At 44.8% G+C, this 18,863-nt stretch overlaps 1 protein-coding gene across 4 annotated transcripts in view; it reads left to right on the top strand.

Moving 5' to 3' along the window:
• Positions 1–335: 335 nt before the first annotated feature.
• LOC119459491 (uncharacterized) overlaps positions 336–18,863 on the top strand; it is a 28,639-nt gene continuing 10,111 nt past the window's right edge. For 2 of the 4 annotated variants that reach the window (XR_007467807.1, XR_007467808.1), the window contains exons 1-4: positions 10,054–10,228; positions 16,174–16,511; positions 17,643–17,762; positions 18,536–18,600. Coding sequence is in view for 1 of the 4 variants with exons in the window: in XM_049670579.1 (XP_049526536.1) it covers positions 559–605; positions 7,248–7,291; positions 18,536–18,600 (156 nt within the window). In the remaining 3 variants the exon portion in view is untranslated. Of the gene's footprint in view, positions 606–7,247; positions 7,292–10,053; positions 10,229–16,140; positions 16,512–17,642; positions 17,763–18,535; positions 18,601–18,863 lie in introns of those variants that run through there. The other 2 variants (XR_007467809.1, XM_049670579.1) reach the window with 2 other exon arrangements.

An 18,863-nucleotide genomic window follows, 5' to 3' on the forward strand; every position in this document is an offset into this window, starting at 1 on the left:
TGTAATACGCTCGTTGTGAGGGCCTTTAGGGGCATAATAGGAAGAAAAACAGAACGCCGACCAAAATGGTGTCGTCAAGGGGTCGTCTAGGGAAGTTTCTTGATATAAAAAATAATATAATGCTCTATGAAGATTCAAATTGATTTTGAAAGATTCAAAGCGAATTGAATTGAAAGCTTCAAAGCGACTTTTTTAATGTCGCGTAGACTTGACTGTATGGTGTGACACGCATGAGGGAAAGACACAAACTAGAAGGGAGCATCACGTGATAATGTTGTGATAAACAATGTAAAGAAACTGTAGGTCCGCGTTCAGTACCATTAGTATTTATTGAATATGCGCTCGTAAAGGAAAACGATATGGTTGAAAGGTGACGGTAATATTTCTCTTTAGTGTCAGTTTAAACGGAAGACAACTGGTCCGTACCCTGGCTAATCTCCTTGTACACCTTCTCATGGTTATTTCACTCTCTCCTATTTGCAGATATCATCCCCGGAGAACCCGGATACATCTCGAGAACCAAACAGACGTTCCTCTGCACCATTGGGATGAAGCGCCATGAAAAAAGATCATTTCTTGGACCTGCTGAAACAATTGAGGCAAACGTGAGCATATAATTCGTCCGTGCTCAACCCCATCACAAGTTGGTGCTTCGCTCAGATATCTGCATAGGCATGTGAGGTCCCTGAGCATGCCAATTATGGCTTTCTCTATAGCGCGCACACTTAAAAGGGTTTCGATGGCGAGATTGAATTATTGTGCGTTGAATTTTAGACTATTTCATAAAACGGCTTTCGAAGGTCTCTAAATAGAATGAAATGAAATAATCGGCAAAGTTTGCGGGCCTGCTCATAATAATAATAATAAGAAAATTCCGGGGTGCTCCGTGCCAGAGTAATGAACAATTTTGGCGTCTGGGATTCTTTAACGCGCGCCCAATGCACCGGAACATGAGCGTTCTTGCATTCTGCCGTCTCTAGAATGCGGCCGCCGCGGTCAGTATTGAACCCGCACCCTCGAGGTCAGCAGCGCAATGGTATAGCCACTCGGCTTCCGTGGCAGACGTGGTTATGTTACTGACGAATACAGAATAAAATGAACCGAAGTACTAATTGGACAAGTAAATATTTTGGTTTTGAAGCTGATTTTGAATGTGATAGTCACTGATACTGATTTGAAATCGATTACGGCTTACATCAGAGAACGTGGCACGCCGAATAAAAAGACTACGAACATATATGTGAAAAGACAACCACTCGCATGTTCGCTGATGTTGTCTGGTGGAGTAGTGCTTTACCCGAAGAGGTGCACCAGTGTGCCTAAAACGGTGCGACTGGCTTCATTGCTTCAGCGTCAGCAAACCCCGTTTAACCATTGAATTCGCCGGTGTGATCTAAATTATACTGCCTGAGAAACACCCCATCAATGTTAAGCGACTAAAAGTGCTTCGTAATTGTGCCGTTGAATACCGGCTACGAGTGCTCACGCTGCGCTCAGACGAAAAGACGCGGGAACCGTTGAAACGTCCGCCGCCGAAACAGTATACGCAAACTATCTGAAGATATGTCGCGGCTGACTACTTTCCCATGGCCACGTATAGCAGAGAGTTGAGCTGAAATTTAAAACTTGCCGTGTGTCAACAAGGACTTGATTGAAAGTGTGGTGAAAAATGCGTTTCAAACTTTTGAGGCCAGATGACGCACAGGTACGGCTGACAGAGGGCGGAAATTTGTTAAGGCAAAGGAGATAAGGATAAGACGAGCTCGTACAGGCCAGTTACAGTAACGTCGGTGATATATAGAATGGCAATGCAAGCCATAAAATTAGAGCTGTCGAAGTGGGTGGAGAAAAACGATGTATTGGGGGAACTACAGAATGGGTTCAGGCCAGGCAGACGCTTAGAAGACAATATGTTTGTACTAACTCAGTGCATAGAGATTTCAGTAGCTCAGAAAAGACCTTTATTGATAGCTTTTCTATATATTAAAGGAGCTTATGACAACGTAGACAGGGAATTGTTGTGGGATATTCTTCAGCACGCAGGCATAGATGACGATTTCGTGGAGCTGTTGAGGGAGATATATAGACACAACCCAGTACAAGTGGTATGGGAAGGTCGAAAAGGTAATGAAATGGTGGGAATTCACCAAGGATTGAAGCAAGGATGCCCTCTGTCACCATTGTTATTCACGCTTTACGTGAAAGGTATAGAAAGACGACTGGAAAACAGCGAATTAGGTTTTGGTTTATCCTACATGCGTAATGGACAAATGGTGCAACAGGAGGTCCCTGGACTGATGTAAGCAGACAACATTGTGCTACTAGCGGACAATAAAAAAGATTTACAGATACTTGCGAATATCTGTGGGAATGCAGCGACAAATCTAGGCCTTAAGTGTAGCACAGAGAAATCAGGAATTATAATCTTTAATGAAGAGACGAGTAACGTCGTGGTGTCAATTCAACAGCAAGTAATACCCACAGTGAAGCAATATAAGTACTTCGGCGTACACATAAACGAAGGAAAGAATTACTCAAGCAACCACCAAGATAATCTGAAAATAAAGGGGAAGCGGAATGCAGCAATAATGAAACACAGAGCACTATGGGGCCACAATAAGTATGAGGTGGTGCGTGGAATCTGGAAAGGAGTAATGGTGCCAGCGCTAACATTTGCAAATGCCATTATATGCTTAAAATCGGATATATTGGCGGGTTTGGAAGTTAACCAAAGATCAGTAGGCCGGTTGGCTTTGGGAGCACACGGTAATACAACAAATGAGGCAGTGCTGGGCGACATGGGTTTGGGCCTCTTTTGAAGTCAGAGGAGCACAGAGCAAAATTAGTTTTCAAGAAAGGCTCAGGAACATGAATGAAAATAAATGGGTGGCTAAAGTGCACAACTTTCTCTACATGAAAAGCGTGGACACAGAATGGAGGAAGAGGTCAAGGAAGTTGGCAACCAAGTACAGGATAATCGAAACTGTAAATAGACAACCAGGGGTCATCAGAAAGAAAGTGAGAGAAATAGAGAAATAGGATGCAAAGAATGGAAACAAAAAGGACAATGGAGATTTACAAGAATGAGAAGAAAGAAATTAGAAGGGAAAATTTGTACGATAACACAAAGGGCAGTGCCTTGCTATTTGAGGCTCGAGCCGGTTGCCTAAGGACTAAAACATATCGGAACAAATATTCGGAACTTGATGAGACATGTGTATGCTGCAGTAAAGATCCAGAGACCACTCAGCACATCCTAATGGAATGCGACGGGATCCACCCAGCGAGAACCGTAGGTAACGTGCAACTCCCAGAAGCGCTTGGGTTTAAAGTGGAAGGAAACATAAACAGATCAGCCGTAGAGATCAGCAAGAGACGATTAGAGTACTGGTGGAAAAAAAGCAGGGAAAAGATGGATACGACCTGATCTCTTAAAATCATAGGCAGCGGTACAAGGTAAATTTTTGCAAAAGAAAAAAAGAATGAGAGGTATACAAAAATGATGGATAAAGAACATGTATGGCATACCTGATTAAATCAATTAGGCTAGGTGACTATTTGTCACCGCCCCGTTTCAAAGGCGATGCCAATAAACCATCATCATCATCAAATATGAATGAATGCAAAGGAAATGAAAACTTTAGCAATGAGCTATAGTAGGCTATATACAGGGTGTCCCAACTATCATGCACCAAGATTTAAAAATACTCAAATACCACGTAGCTGGACATAACCAAGGAAATGGTGTTTGCCGTCGCTTCGACATACTCAGGTTATTTATTTTTGCATTCCGGCTAATTACATAGTCTTATTTAATTATTCAACTTCTCAAATAATATATTCAGATGCAAAGGGTCAATGAGACAATTGTAGAGCAACACGAAAAAAAAATATTTGGAGGACGCTTCAGCTTCGCCTTTAAGAGCGGAACGCGATAGCATTCAAAGATCCCTGACTTTGCCAAGCTTCCTGGCAACTGCAGCTTTGTTTTTTCTGCACCTTCGCCTCGGAGCGCATCATCTGGATGGTGTTTTTGCAAGGAACACCGACCGGGGCGCTCCTCTATGTCAATGGTAGAAATGCTGGAATAGGGATTTGTGTTTGAGTTTCCGCGTAACAGAATTATGGTTTCTCGTATATTCAAATTAGTCTGACACTATCATACATGTCATCATCATCATCAGCCTATATTTATGTCCACTCCAGGACGACGGCCTCTCCCTGCGATCTCCAATTACCCCTGTCATAGGCCAGCCGATTCCAACTAGCACCTGCAAATTTTCTAACTTCATCATCCCACCTAGTTTTCTGCCGTCCACGACTACGCTTCCCTTCTCTTGGTATCCCTTCTGTAACTCTAATGGTCCACCGGTTATCTGTCCTGTATACGCATTACATGGCCTAGCCAGCACCATTTTTCCTTTTAACGTCAACTAGAATATCGACTATCCTTGTTTGCTCTCTCATCCACACTGCTCTCTTCCCGTCTCTTAACGTTAGGCCTTACATTCTTCCTTCCATTGCTCTTTGTGTGGTCCTTAACTTGTTCTCGAGCTTCTTTGTTAACCTCAAGTTTCGGCCCCATATGTTAGCACCGGTAGAATTCAATGACTGTACACTTTTCTTTTCAACGACTATGGTAATCTCCCAGTCAGGATTTGGTAATGCCTGCCGTATGCACTCCAACGCAAATTTATTCTTCTGTGAATTTCTTTCTGATGATCAGGGTCCCCTGTGAGTAACTGACCTAGACAAACGTACTCCTTTACAGATGCTAGATGCTGACTGGCGATCCTGCATTGTTGTTCCCTTGCCACGCTACTGAACATCATCATTCTCTTCTGCATGTTAATTTTCAACCCACTCTTACACTTTCTCGCTTAAGGTCCTCAACCAATTTTTGCAATTCGTCCCCATAGTTCCTGAATAGGAATCATACATGTAGGTTCAGGTGAAGTCGTACTTTACGATCTTTCTGACGCATTTTACTTTGAGAAATGCAATTATTTCACCAGCGCCTCTGCGCCACGCGGAGGGCCTGAGTGGTCGGGGTTCTTCAGGACGATTTTCTTGCCGCGGACGCCGACCGACGCCGACGGCGTATTTTTACGGCGGATTTTCTGCATTGCGGGGCCCTTAACGCTGTCGCGTTAAACCTCCCGATACAGCTTTCTGTTAGTCAATACGTGCGACATAAAAGTGTTTTTCCCAGCGTGAAAGAAGCCCGCGAATGCACGCAAAATTGTCGCGCGACTGGATGCTCGAGGCACTTTGTGTTTTTGCGGGCTTCTCTCACGCTCGGAAACACACTTTTAACGTGACAGCGTTAATAGCTCCGTCTCGCAGGCAATCCGGCGTCGGCGTTAAGCATCGGCGTCTGGCGGAAACGATCATGGCGAACCACATTATCCCGAACCACCCCGACCACACAGGCCCTCTGCGTGGCGCCAGGCGTTAGTGAAAAAAATTTGAATTCCTCAAACTAAAATCCGTCAGAAAAATCGTAAAGTACGAGTTAACCACAACCTACAGGCGTGATAGCGTCGGATGGTAATTTGAATTTACGAAAAAAAAAAAAAGCCTGATAAGCAGCCAGGGATCTTTGAATGCTATCGCGTTCCACTCGTAAAGGCGAAGCTTTAGCGTCCTCCAATTCTGATGGTGCTTTGCTGTACTTTGCTTCCAGGCAACATTGAGGGAAATGTTCAAAACCGAGCCTTTCTAAATTTTGAACACGCGTGCGCCTCGGGGCAAAAACAAACAATTATTAAAATAATAAAAAATGGGCAAGTTTGCTCTCAGTCGTGCAAAGCTTAGGCACAGCGAAAGTGTCAATCCTCAAGTCTTACTGGCTGCTACTGCTAGGTATTAACTTGGTTGCTGCTAGGTCTTAACTTGGTTTAACTTAACTACGCATGTAGGGAAGGTATTCTCAAGCGATGATTTTTTGAGGTACCTTCTCTATCGCGACATTTCGCGTGACTAGCACTGGACGCGTCGGCGCCTACGGGCGACACCGTTCCTGGCATGCCACAAACGCAGGCAGGCAGGAGCCGTGTCTTTCTTGGATGAAGCGAGCGCGCACCTGCGCCGGCGGTTACTAGGCAACGCGTTAAGGGCGAAGCTTAAGCGACCTCCAATTTTTATGTAGCACAAATTGAGCAACAGAAGGCTGTATCAGGTGTTTTGCATGTTGCTGTACAATTTTGTCATTGACACTATTAATTTACTTATAATATTTGAGAAGTTGAATAAATAAATGAGTAATTATGTAAATAGGCGGAATGCAGAAAATAATCTTAGAATCTCCAAGCGACGGCAAACACCATTACCGTGGTTTTGCCCAGCTACGTGGCATTTGCATATTTTTAAATCTTTGTGCATGATAGTTGGGACACCCTGTATACTAAAGCTTTTGCGCAAGACCAACTAAAGGACCAGGCAGCAGGGAGTACACAAACACAAGGCGCCCGGATCGAACTATGAACCGTTCGTTTTCCATAAACAGGACGTTATATGCGCTGCCTAACCACATGCGCGAAATTCTGAGCGAAAACGGGATTAGTTCATTCAGTGACAATGGTTAGCGTCAATATAGGCCTGGGAGCCAAGGCAACTTTGCGCATACGATTAGGCCACATATGTATCCTGTTGTTTCTGGAAAATAAACAGTTGATAGTCTGCGCTGAGCGTCCCGCCTTTTTGTACTCGCTCCAGTCTGGTTCTTTCGTTGTTCTTACTCTGGCATAAATGAAATGTCATGGCCCGCACCACTATAATGTAACAGGGGATTACTGTATAACTTACAGACGTTAAATGCAGACCAAATGCTACGCGATTGCGAGGAATGAATAGTTGCATGTTATACTATACTTAATAAATAAACAAAACAAATTAAAGGAAACCTAATGGACCTGGTAGTTCCGTGCTACAGTCGGGTGGATGCCAATTTTGCCCTTCATGAACCTTCCTCCAGCTTGCGGGATTCCGCAGAACTAATTTTCCATAAGGAAGAATTGGTCTCTATAACGCACTTTAATTCTTCCTTAATACACTGTACATTGATGAGGCGATAATGAGGGAGCTTGAGGGAAACTGGCTTCAGAGTTCATTTTCTTTTCTCCAATAGGCCTTAAATTTGTGCATGTGTTCAAGTATAATTTTTCCCATTCAGTCTGGGGTACACTGCGTGCTCGAAGAATGTAGTGAGTAACAAATGTTGTGCTTACTGCGTCCGCTACTTTCAGGCTCAAGGACGTCCTGGCAGCCAAGGACGCAGACTTCCTCTCAGGTAAATGCGCAAATGACCTACTATACAATGTGTGGTGTACCTGCGTTTGTTGAGCATGTGTGAATTTAATGCGATGTGGACAAACTTACCGAAGTGCATTTAAACCTAGGCAGCTATCTAAATACACAGAAAAGGAGAAATCTTATTCCTTGGAATTCACTGCACAGGTACGGCCTATTAAATATAAAAGGTAAAAACTACCAAGTTTGCAGAGCACATTTTTATTTAGCTGGTCAAATGTTTTGCAAAATTCTTTTGAAATTCGCAAAATAAACCACAAGACGAAAGCGTATAGCTTTGGAATACAGCAATAAGAAGAGTGAGAGCAATTTCAATTGAAATCATTTGAAGTTGATCTCCCATAATGTAGACACTATAGCCCCCACTATGTGGAGGTTATTCACTGGCCGTGATCTACCCATTTTTCTGCTTGTTAAGCAATTAGGTAAGCGACATCAAGATAAGTCTGCTGTAAACAAATACCAGTCCATAAGCGAGGCGACACTGAGGAATTTTTTATGCCAGACCCACTAATACAAATGGGAATTTCATGCATGAGATCACTGATGCAAAAAAATCTTATGATAATTTCATTGCCACTATTAGACCGATATATGAGGAATATTTTCCACACATTTTTTAAACAGAAAAAAAGCCACGTAAACAATGCATAAAAACGAGTATTTGGAATTTGTACAGAGAAAAGACCCTATTTAAGAGTGTTTCCTTCCAAGCATAAATTTGGATAATTTTGCTCTATTTTGGGCATATCGCAATACGTTTACGTCACACCTGAGGCGAGTGGATTACGACTACATGCAAAAGTTGAACAGCGAAATCTTAAAAAGAAGTGATTTATTATGGAATCAACTAAATCCTATTTTAAATCCCACCCCACTGAAAATTCCATATGCCCCATAACTCCCACATCCAATAATCCGAAATGAAACATATTGGATCCCATACAAAAACTCGTTTTTCCTATATGTCATATGATGTTATTGGATGTAGGAGTAATAGGAATACGGGGTTTTTTCAGTAGGGCAGTAAAGACAGCGCTGACAGGTAGATTGTAATTAATGATAAAAAGCTTTCTCGTAGCAGACTGGCAAATTGTTTCAATGATTATTTTGTGTTTTTGGTACATATATATTACATACGATCCTGCTTGTCTGGACTACTAAGCCCACAAAGTCCTCAAACTGCATTTTTGTTCCCTGTTAATTCCAATGAAATTCAATGCATTCTGTCTGGCCATTCGAAACAAGTGAAATATTTACAAGTTTACAAAAATTTACAAGATGTACAAGTGCAAAAGTATAGAAAATGAACCACTCAGCAATAAATTTGCATATTTGTTCGCTTATCCCTTCGGCGTTTGCACAAATGTTACGCCAATGCACGTGGAAGCTACGCATACTCGGTATGTTTCCCAAGAAACCAAAAGCTTTCATACTTGGCGCAGTAAGAATTGTGCACAAGCTCCGCCCCTGAAGCTTTCCCTTTATAGCCTCAGAACGTTTTCCGCGAGCATATTCATTGTGGATTCTGACAATGGCTGCCTCATTACCCTGTTAACAATTTTGCCATGGCAGTTGCTGTTGACATAAGTTGTCTTGGCGCATACCCACAGTGGACGATTGGGGATGAATCGGGTGGTTAAAATAAGCTGATAAAGGGAATTAACATTTTTGATGTTGGAACTTAGAAATTAAAGAAAATTCTATGAGTAACTAAGGTTAAGTAAAAAGAAACACGATCAAAAACAAAGCCGTGTATAAGCCACGTGCGTTCTTTGTTTCTACCAGGTCGAACTCGCGCACTGCCCTTTCTTGGTTCCCCAGGTGAGGCGAACGCGTGACTCGCTCTCATTGTTCCAGGATATAAGGCATGACGAAGGCGAACAGCAAAAGAACGACTGGTGGAATCGGACGCCGCCACGCGGGTCGGCGACAACGCACTCGCATTATCGGTTAGTACATTGCGACTATAGACAGGCTTCGCGGTTAGACATCTTTGTTATTGTGACATCATTTATACGGACGCTTGAGCCGACACCGCAGGGATGGTACGAAGGCCTCCAAGGACGCCGATTGCCTTTCACTGGTTCTTTATTTTATGCGTTCACTGCAGAGACGACGTGCGAAGTGGACGCAGCGTAAATGCTTTGCTCTTTCGGCTCAGTGGTTGAGACAGGACCCCTGCTGCCTTCTTCGGCGGGCATGAGCGTTGTATGCACGTACACTAAAATGTTCCTGTTGTCCTGATGTGCGTATGCAGAGGTCTCAGTGGAAGGTACATTGAATGCCGAGCAAATGTTATTTTATGAGGAAGCTTGAGCTCGGGCCCAAATCGGATGCCCCCTATTAAAATACGTGTAAAACGCAGAAGCGCGTTTCTAAAATAACCACTGGGCCGACTTTAATGAAATGTGTTGCATTTGAGAAAGTAAAACTATATATAGTGACTACCTTAGCGAAAATTTGATTTAAGGCCTGAATGTTTTAATAAGGAATTTTATAGAGAAAAGTAGACGCATGAAGTATACGATTTCGAAGCTCTGCATTATCGCAGTTCCGTAAACTGCATCTGTTGGAGCATTCAAAGCGGACAAATTTGTCTATCAGTTTATATCTTACGACAATTTGTTACATTGTTCACAAGAGTTTTGCAACACTCGCACTCACGTATTAGTATAATATATGTGTCACTTGTAAGAGGCCGCCTGCGGTGAGAAAAAAAAAATGACGATATACACGGAGCGTTCCGAACGGCACGAGCGCGCGAGGCGCGTGACCCGAGGTGTGGTCGAGGCAGAAGCGAGGCTGAGCTGGCATTATCGACGTGTCTCTGGGCCGAGAAGGTCGCATCGTCAGCTACGCTCTGGCGACGGGAGACTTGGAGGTTCGGCCGAGTCCGTGACGCGGGCAGTCCGAGGTGCAGCCGTAGACATCAGAGGCGTTCGAGCGAGGCTACAAAAACAGTGACAAAAGCACACGACAATTGGCGAGCCTTTGCAGGATTCGTTGCAGGATTCTCTTTTAGCCGAGTTACTGATTGTCAGGAGTTGCAGAGACGGATTGGGAGGCGATATTGCCTACTATTCGCAAGCAGATGCTCAACAAAGTGCAGGGCCTTAAACTAATTGAGGATGAAAGGAAACGCCAGGGCTCTCACACTCTCAAGTTCAACAAATGGCCACAGAGGGCGAAAAAATCGACCGCGCGAGCGCGCCTAATAAACCAAGCCTAGTGCGTTTTCAAAAAAATTGCCCCGTTGAGTTTCGTCGTCTCCCGCTAGAGGCGCCGTAGTAAGCGCAATTTCAACCTACAAACTTACTCCCACGCCTATCGAAGTGTTATTTTATGACAAAAAGTACATATTTATTATTCCTAATTATACATCCTACTTTTGAGCAGTAACACAATTTTTTTTGTCATTATAGACGCAAAATAACGTTCATCATCATCGACCTCCCACGTGACCTCTCGCCTGGATTAAAAATTTTTAGCGGTAGTTTGGGACAGGGCAAGCACGGATTCATTGCTTATTTGTGCTAAAACCACTTTATTGCGCTTCGACACCTCGCGTTGTTTAACTTGGGGTGAAGTGACGTGTTTTCGAGCTGAGATGTAAGCCCGAAAGCTAGGTTTTGGTCGTGAACCATGTGGAACAAGTATGCATCGAAACGGGAGCCGGATTCTGCTGCGACTGAGGATGGCGATACCGGTGAGTCGTTTAACATTGCTGCTTGAATCGTTATTTAATATTCGTCTCGTTAATTCACAGGCGGAGACAAGTTAACGGTCTAAAACCTGCATTACATATGGGTAGTCGGGACCCTACGTTGCCGTTTCTGAAATAAACCTGTACTTGCGAGATCGTCGTTATACACACAATCACGAAAGAGAGCGCTATCAGAACGCGCAGCACGTTTTTCATCTCGTTGTAGCCGTGGCCTTGGGCGACTGAGCAGCCTTATCAATATTTTTTTTTCTTCGAGTCCGCCGGCAACTTCTTTCGTCCACAAAACCGATTAACCCTTTGGTAAACTAAAGTGAAAGTACTGAATTTAATGTAATAAACAATTGCACGCAAAATAATTAAGCCATATTTTGTACTTGTTGGTTCCAAGTGTTCTTGCTGTTAAGTTTGGTTTACGTTAGGGCATTTATTTTTGCAGTAGTGGAGCGGTGCATCGCGGTCGTGCAGAAAAAGAATGCATCAGTTGTAATACATGAAATTCATGTCTTTCATGCGTTTGCTTGGGTAACCAGCAGTGTGATCTCTTCTATTGTATAAATGAGCGCAAAAATGTTCTCATTTGTGATCCTAATAATACTTCAGGTGTTCAAACGCATTGTAGTTAGGCAGACATCAATTTTATGGACAGTAGCAATATTTGGGTAATTAACATGCTGCTTAAGCTCCCTAGAACAAACGGTGTACATTTACATGTGTTGTGCAGTCACAAACCCTTACAATATCACAGCTTTTTGCATTTCATATTGTGAAATTGTGTTTTTTCAATTTTTGATGCAGTCAAAATTTCTCTTCCAGACATGAAGTAAAGAGGACGGCACCAATGTAAAGCAACACACTACACACACTGAGAAGCTACTGTCTGCTACAACCAGGTCATCGTGTGGACTTTTGCTGCTACTACAAGGTAAACAACACCGGGTTCAGAAATAAATATGCTTGATATACGCTGTATTGGCTTGCTAGTCTTGAGATACATTGTCATTTGTTTGTAGCAGATATGAATGTTTGTTCATATTTACGGTGCGGCATAATTGATTCAAACATAGAAAACACTACACGAGTTTGGCTAACCTCTGCTGTATCTCATGTGTTACTGTTCTGCCCCAACAGAGTCTGCACCAAGCACATTTTGGCACTCATCACAGGAGCCCTCATATATCTACACCACCAGGAAGGGGCTGGAGCCGAACTCGCAAGGCTCTTACACCACGCACAAAGAAGCGGATCCAGAAGTATTTGGATGAGATACCAAGTCTACGTAGGACTGTATCAAGACTGAAAAGCACCTCAGCCATCATTCCACCAGCACGCATATTGGCAGAGTCATCGAGGTACCTCAACAAAAGAAATTCTTCGTGTTCAGATGCACCTGCAACCTCTGAACAAGCATGGACGATGCTGGCCAAAAGAGTTCCATCAGTTTGCCCTTCCTTAATTAGCTTCCTGGCCTTGTCAAATTCAATTTGTTCCAAGTATAAATTTTTTTCTATGAATGCAAGCTTTTTCATTGCCCCATTCTTGGTAGATATCATTCTTCTTCCTTATCCAAACATAAAGATGAACTGATTCTTGCTCATACCTAAGGCCCGTCATTGTCTATTAGCATAACATCTTTGTAGCAGTATTCTCTACTGTACGTTGCCATGTTAAATTCCTCTCCTGAAATAGCAGATGCGGCATCGGCATGTGTCTTGCATTAAGCTTTGCAATGTGTGCTATGTAGCGTTTACTTTTCTTAATGTTATTGGCCTTTACTGCTTGCAGAGCAGAGTGGCTTGCTGAATGCAAGCTTTCTCATTCCCATATTTAATTCTTGGTCTCGTTCGAAACTGCTCTTCTTGCTCAATAGCCTGGGTTTTTGTGCAAGCGACACTGAAGTGGTTGATTGCAGAATCTGGTTGCAGAAACTTGGCCGTGGTTGCTGTGTTACGTTTTTCGGATTTGGGGGGCCTGGTAAGTTGCGTTGCGAAGCAGTCTCTCGAGGTAAGCACCTGCTCCTGCAGTCCGTACAGCGACATAGACTCCCAATATACACGCACCGTGGTTGGTGCTCCCCATTCCGCCCTTTCCTGCTGCAGCCGTGTTCAAATTTTGCTTGTGGCCTTCGTTGGCCGTGATTTGGCGTCAACAGAGAGCCGCATACATGTTTACAAGGTCCGAAGTGTATGAAGTTGATAGCCACATGGGTGGAAAGGCCCACAGAAGTGGCTGCTGAAGGTGATGCCCAAGAAACCGACTTGTCCATATTGAGACAAAGTGAGGCACCAAGTGTGAACCACATATTAGTGGCCCTTGAAAGAATAGAAACATGCAGGCTGGAAAGGAGTTAAGGCTAAAATGCTGGGTAGTCGATGTCGCTGTGTTGGCTGCGGCAGCAGATGCCTGCGTGAGCCGAATGCTTCGCAATGGAAGTTGCTTATCTTCAACGATGACTGTCCATGCAAACAAGTGGGGTATGCTGCCCAATCGGTTTGCGTTTCTTGTCGCGTGTTACCAGACCACCATGTGCAACGAAGGCAAGCACAAGCACTGTGCCTGTAGTTGGACTGCTGAATGCGCCTAAGTGACCCGTGTACGTCATTCCTCACTGTTACCATGTGGATCTTAGACAAGTGTTTTGCTAAGTTTAGCCAACTTTAGCTTAGTGTTTTGTCTGAACCTTATGCGGTGATTGAATGCGGAATCTCATTTTGCTGTTATCTCACTTGTTTATGGCCGCTGTATTACGTTTCTTGGATGTGGCGGCCTGGTCATTTGCATTAGGAAGCAGTCTCTCGAGGTAAGCACCTGTTCCTGCAGTCCGCGCAGCGACATAGACTCCCAATTTACACGCACCGTGATTCGTGCTCCCCGTTCCGTCCTTTCCTGCTGCAGCCGTGGGCAAATTGTGCTTGTGGGCTTCCTGGGCCGCAATTTGGCATACGTGCTTGCATGGTCGGAAGTGTATGAAGTTGATAGCCACCTGGGTGGAAAGGCCCGCAAAAGTGGCCACCGAAGGTGATGCCCACGAAACCGACTTGTGCATATTGAGAGAAAATAGGGCACCGAGTGTCAGTGACATATTAGCGGCCCCGATAGACAAACATAAACGAGCAGCTTGGAAAGGAGGTAATGCTAAAATGCACGGTAGTCCATGTTGCTGTGTTGGGTGCGGCAGCAGATGCCTGCGTCACCCGATTGCTTCGGTATGCAAGTTGCTAATCTTCAACGGTGACTGTCAGTGCAAACATCTGCTTGCGCTGCCGGTTGTCGCACGTTACCGGACCGCCATGTGCGATGACGAAAGTGAGCAGTTTACGAGCTCGCGTTTATTGTTTCAGCGTATCTCAACATGCAAGTTTTATTGCTGCTCTTGTAGGAGAAGGTGCACTGCTTGCCTTCGACCAATAAAGTCGTACGTCCTGTTCACTCACTTGTGGCTTGTTTGTATGGGCGTCAGTAGGAGGCTCTTTGGTCTCCTGGCAATTAGAACGTACAAGCTAAGCGGCAAGGCACGCCGCAACGCCAACCGGGCGAGCGCGGCGCGTACCAGCGTGCGCGACCGGTAAAAAGCGGCCATATTGGACTTTGCACTAAAAAAATGTTTCCGCTTGGATTTGGATTGGATTGGATTTATTGGCCTCGCCCTTTGTAACGGGTGGGCATCGCCGTGAAAAAGTAGCGACGCCCTGGCCTTAGTAGTTAACAAATATAAGCTGCATGCACACATACGCAGAGTCACAAACGCATTCACACACACCGCTTCTTGTTTGAGCAGCGCCATCTGTCGGGTACCCTAGTGAGTTCCATGCGCTGCCGCTTCTTATTTTCGTACCACTGGGGAAGGTACAGTTTCCCTTCTCTAAAGTTGGTCTTTATTCTGTGGGAAACGCGTCGAAGCTGTTCGACTAGCAGAGCATGCTGCAGCTAAGAAAGCGTATGAGAAACAGAAACAGTGCCTAGAGAAAGAGATCAAGATGCTGCAAGAAAAAGCACATGGCATTGAAAATGAAAGAGCGTGAGGATGAGTTAAAGATAGAGAGTATGCCCACTAACGCAGTAGAACAGCCTGACATCAGAGAGATGCCAGAAGTTGGCAGGTTAGATAGCGCACGTAACGTCGTAGAGGAGGAGCTCATGACTGAGGAGCCTTTGATGCCTAGTGACCAAGATAAGAGGATGGCTGATATCCAGATTGAGCTTTGTATAACCAAAGAGCAGATGAGAGTAGAGAAAGTAGCTTCATCTCGGAATGAAGTGGGGTTGGTAAAGAAAAATGATTTCACGGATCACCAGGCATCAGAAGTGATGAGTAAGTCAACCTCAGGGAGAAAAGAGAAAAGCGGTCGATACCCGAATCGCCCAAGACGTGTAACACGTAAGGGTAGGATGAAGAGTCAAAGGCGATGGAAAGGAAAACAGCGTAATAAAACGCATGTGCATGAGATGATCTGGGCATCAAGGAAAAAGATGAAGCCAGACTTAAGACAGAGCCATTCCAAGCTGCACGAGAAATGTGCCGGCATATAGGAATGAGAAGGAAACTGGCTGGAAGTAGGGAAGCATGGTAGTTCCGAAAAAGGCGGAAAAAATAGTGCATATGCAACGGGTGGGATATAAAGGAATATTATTTAGGAATGCCCTCGGACAGTTGAATTGTCAGCTTTTACAAATGTGTGTAGATAGCAAGTTTATTTATATGGAATGTTTTGGGACAATGAACGTTACGAACAATCGAGTGCAGTGCACTGTGTAGTGAAATGTGAATGGTGCGCGAAAATGTGGTAGTGACGAGTGAGCCACGAGTACTCAAGAAGTACGCAAGTGACTGAAGAAAAGTTTGCCACCAAAAATAAGGCCAAGAGAAAGCAGTTTTTTGAAAAAAAGAAAACTCTGAGGGGGGGCCATTGTCATATTAAGAGGCCGCCTGGGGCGAGAAAAGAAGACGACGATATACACGGAGCGTTCCGAACGGCACGAGCGCGCGAGGCGCGTGACCCGAGGTGTGGTCGAGGCAGAAGCGGGGCTGAGCTGGCATTATCGACGTGTTTCTGGGCCGAGGAGGTCGCATCATCAGCTACGTTCTGGCGTCGGGAGACTTGGAGGTTCTGCCGAGTCCGTGACGCGGGCAGTCCGAGGTGCAGCCGTCGACCTCGGAGACGTTCGAGCGAGGCTACTTGGACCAGGGGCAGCATCACACGGCAGGCCGGGCACTCCAGAAAGGCTTCCCCTTCATCGGCAGACCAGCGCGTTCGATGATCGTCGGAACGCCACGTCGGCACTTGAGAAAGGAGCTGGACGAAAGCAACGGCCGAGAACGTCGTTAGGCCTAATCCGCCAGGCGCCTCTGCCACGTCAGCATCTGCGATCGGGTTATATGCGTCCACCAAGGCGACGACATCGTCAAGATTGCCGGGAGCAACGACTCCGAAAGAGACTTGGACGAAGAGAGCCCCATGAGTCAGCGTCAAGAAACGTGAGCGCATTCAATGTAAGCGGCGAGATAACTGTAGAGGAAACGCCCAGACTTATTGTAGGCGAGTTTAAGAACAGGTTCATTGTTTATTAAGGATTAGGTTGTACATTTGTTAGCATTATCTGTTCAGTGTGTGCTAGTTTAAGTGAGTTTTTAGTTTGAGGTTTTGGGTGTTGTGTGAGATTAAAATATGCTTGCTCTGTTGCCATGCGTTTTCCAACCTCATCTCTTTTAACACCCGCACGGCCCTGAGATAAGTGAGATTATACACGGCAATATGCCAATTTTGATCGCTTGATATGTAGTATTAGATGCACTTGACACAACTGTGATATTCTCTTTTTGTGGAAGTTTGCAATGTTCAACAATTTTTATTGTGCATTTCACGGCCTAAATCAAAAATTTCCTACCGACAGTCACTGCATTTTTTTCCTTTTAAATGTATCCAACCTAATCAAACTTGGTGCAGTGGTTGCCGAGAAGAACGGTTTCTCCTTTCTCGTGTATTTAGATAGAAGGCCCCGAGCTAAGACTTCCTTTTAATGTTTCACTGGATGCTGACTGACCCGGACGGTTTCCCGCAGTCTCGTGCGCTGACGAAGTGTGACGCCTACATCGCCACACAGCGGCGCTCCTTGTCAATCCAGTGTTGTGATTTTTCCGGTAGCTGGCAGAGCGCTCTTCCTTCCGCAGCGCCCGTGCTTACGCCAGGCAGCAGTTGTCTCGAGGGCTGCGTCGCGCCATGCCGCTCTCGCGTAATGTTAAAACACTGTCCGAGAAGTTCGTGCGCAACGAGAAACCTTGCTATCGATGTCGATGCTTCGCCCTTCGTGCGAAACTGCTACACTTTAAAGTTGCTGTAGCAATTCTTAGATTTAGGTGCACGTTAAAGAACCCCGGGTGGTCCAAATTTGCTGAGTCCGCCACTACGGCGTGCCTCATAATCAGAACTTGTTTTGGCACGTAAAACCTCATAATTATTATATGCGCTCGTAAAGGAAAACGATATGGTTCAAAGGTTACGTTAATATTTCTCTTTAGTGTCCCTTTAAACGGAAGACAACTGGTCCGTACCCTGGCTAATCTCCTTGTACACCTTCTCATGGTTATTTCACTCTCTCCTATTTGCAGATATCATCCCCGGAGAACCCGGGAATCTCGAGAGCCTAACCGACGTTCCTCTGCACCATTGGGATGAAGCGCCATGAAAAAAAATCCTTACTTGGACCTGCTGAAACAACTGAGGCAAACGTGAGCATATAATTAATTCGTCCACGCTCAACCTCATCACAAGTTGGTGCTTCGCTCAGATATCTGCATAGGCATGTGAGGTCCCTGTGCATGTCAATTATAGCTTTCTCTATAGCACGCACCCTTAAAAGGGTGCGCGCTCATCAACCAATAATACTGCAGTTACTGCGGGAAACCGTTCGGGTCAGTCAGCACCCAGTGAAACATTAAAAGGAAGCCTTACCTCGGGGCCTTCTATTTAAATACACGAGAAAGGAGAAACCGTTCTTCTCGGCAACCACTGCACCAAATTTGATTAGGTTGGATGCATTTAAAAGGAAAAAATGCAGTGACTGTCGGTAGCAAATTATTGGTGTAGCAACCAATCTCGGTGTGGCAACCATTTCTGTCAACTCTGCCGTCCTCCTAGAACAAGTCCTTTTCTTGTTCACGAGTACAAATTTCGGGTCCAATTTTCATGAAATTACGACATTTAGGGCAGCAATTTCAACGCAAAAGCTAAGAGAAATGATTGTACGTGGACACCACAAAGAGATAAATTAATTGATGAGAAATCGCTGAACCTATTGGAATTATATTTGGTGCACTTGAGAAAAGGAGGTTAACTATCCTGACGTTAGGAAGGAAAACATTATTTTTTTGATTTCTTGCGCAGATTACAAGGTCTGGTGAGTTTCGAAAATATCCAAGGACGAAGTTTGCAAATGCGTTACTGATAGAAGCTGATGTGTACATTCGGAGCGCAATCATGGATACGCTTCTCCTCCTTGCAGGAACCGGCTGTGCGGTTTTGGATGTCCGAGTTTCGACACCGTGTTCCACTACAGCAACTATGTTGGTAAGTTCGCAAGCAGTGCAGTTATTCTCTTTTCGCTAATATAGGTCTCAGATTGCAGAAAGTGATCTTGCCAAATTATGGTTTGCCTTCAATTCGCCATGCCACTTTAGAAATTTTTCTGACGCTGTCGCCCTGTGTTTTGCTCTCCAAAATATCAAATCCCGACCAACTCGCCCCTTGGCAGAAGTTGAAATTCCCGGCCTCCACGGAGTGTCACGTTACGTGATTTTAGGGATATTTCCGCGGGGTTAGGCGTGTCCTGC

The sequence above is a fragment of the Dermacentor silvarum genome, chromosome 7 (genome assembly GCF_013339745.2).
Source record: "Dermacentor silvarum isolate Dsil-2018 chromosome 7, BIME_Dsil_1.4, whole genome shotgun sequence".
NCBI lineage: Eukaryota > Metazoa > Arthropoda > Arachnida > Ixodida > Ixodidae > Dermacentor > Dermacentor silvarum.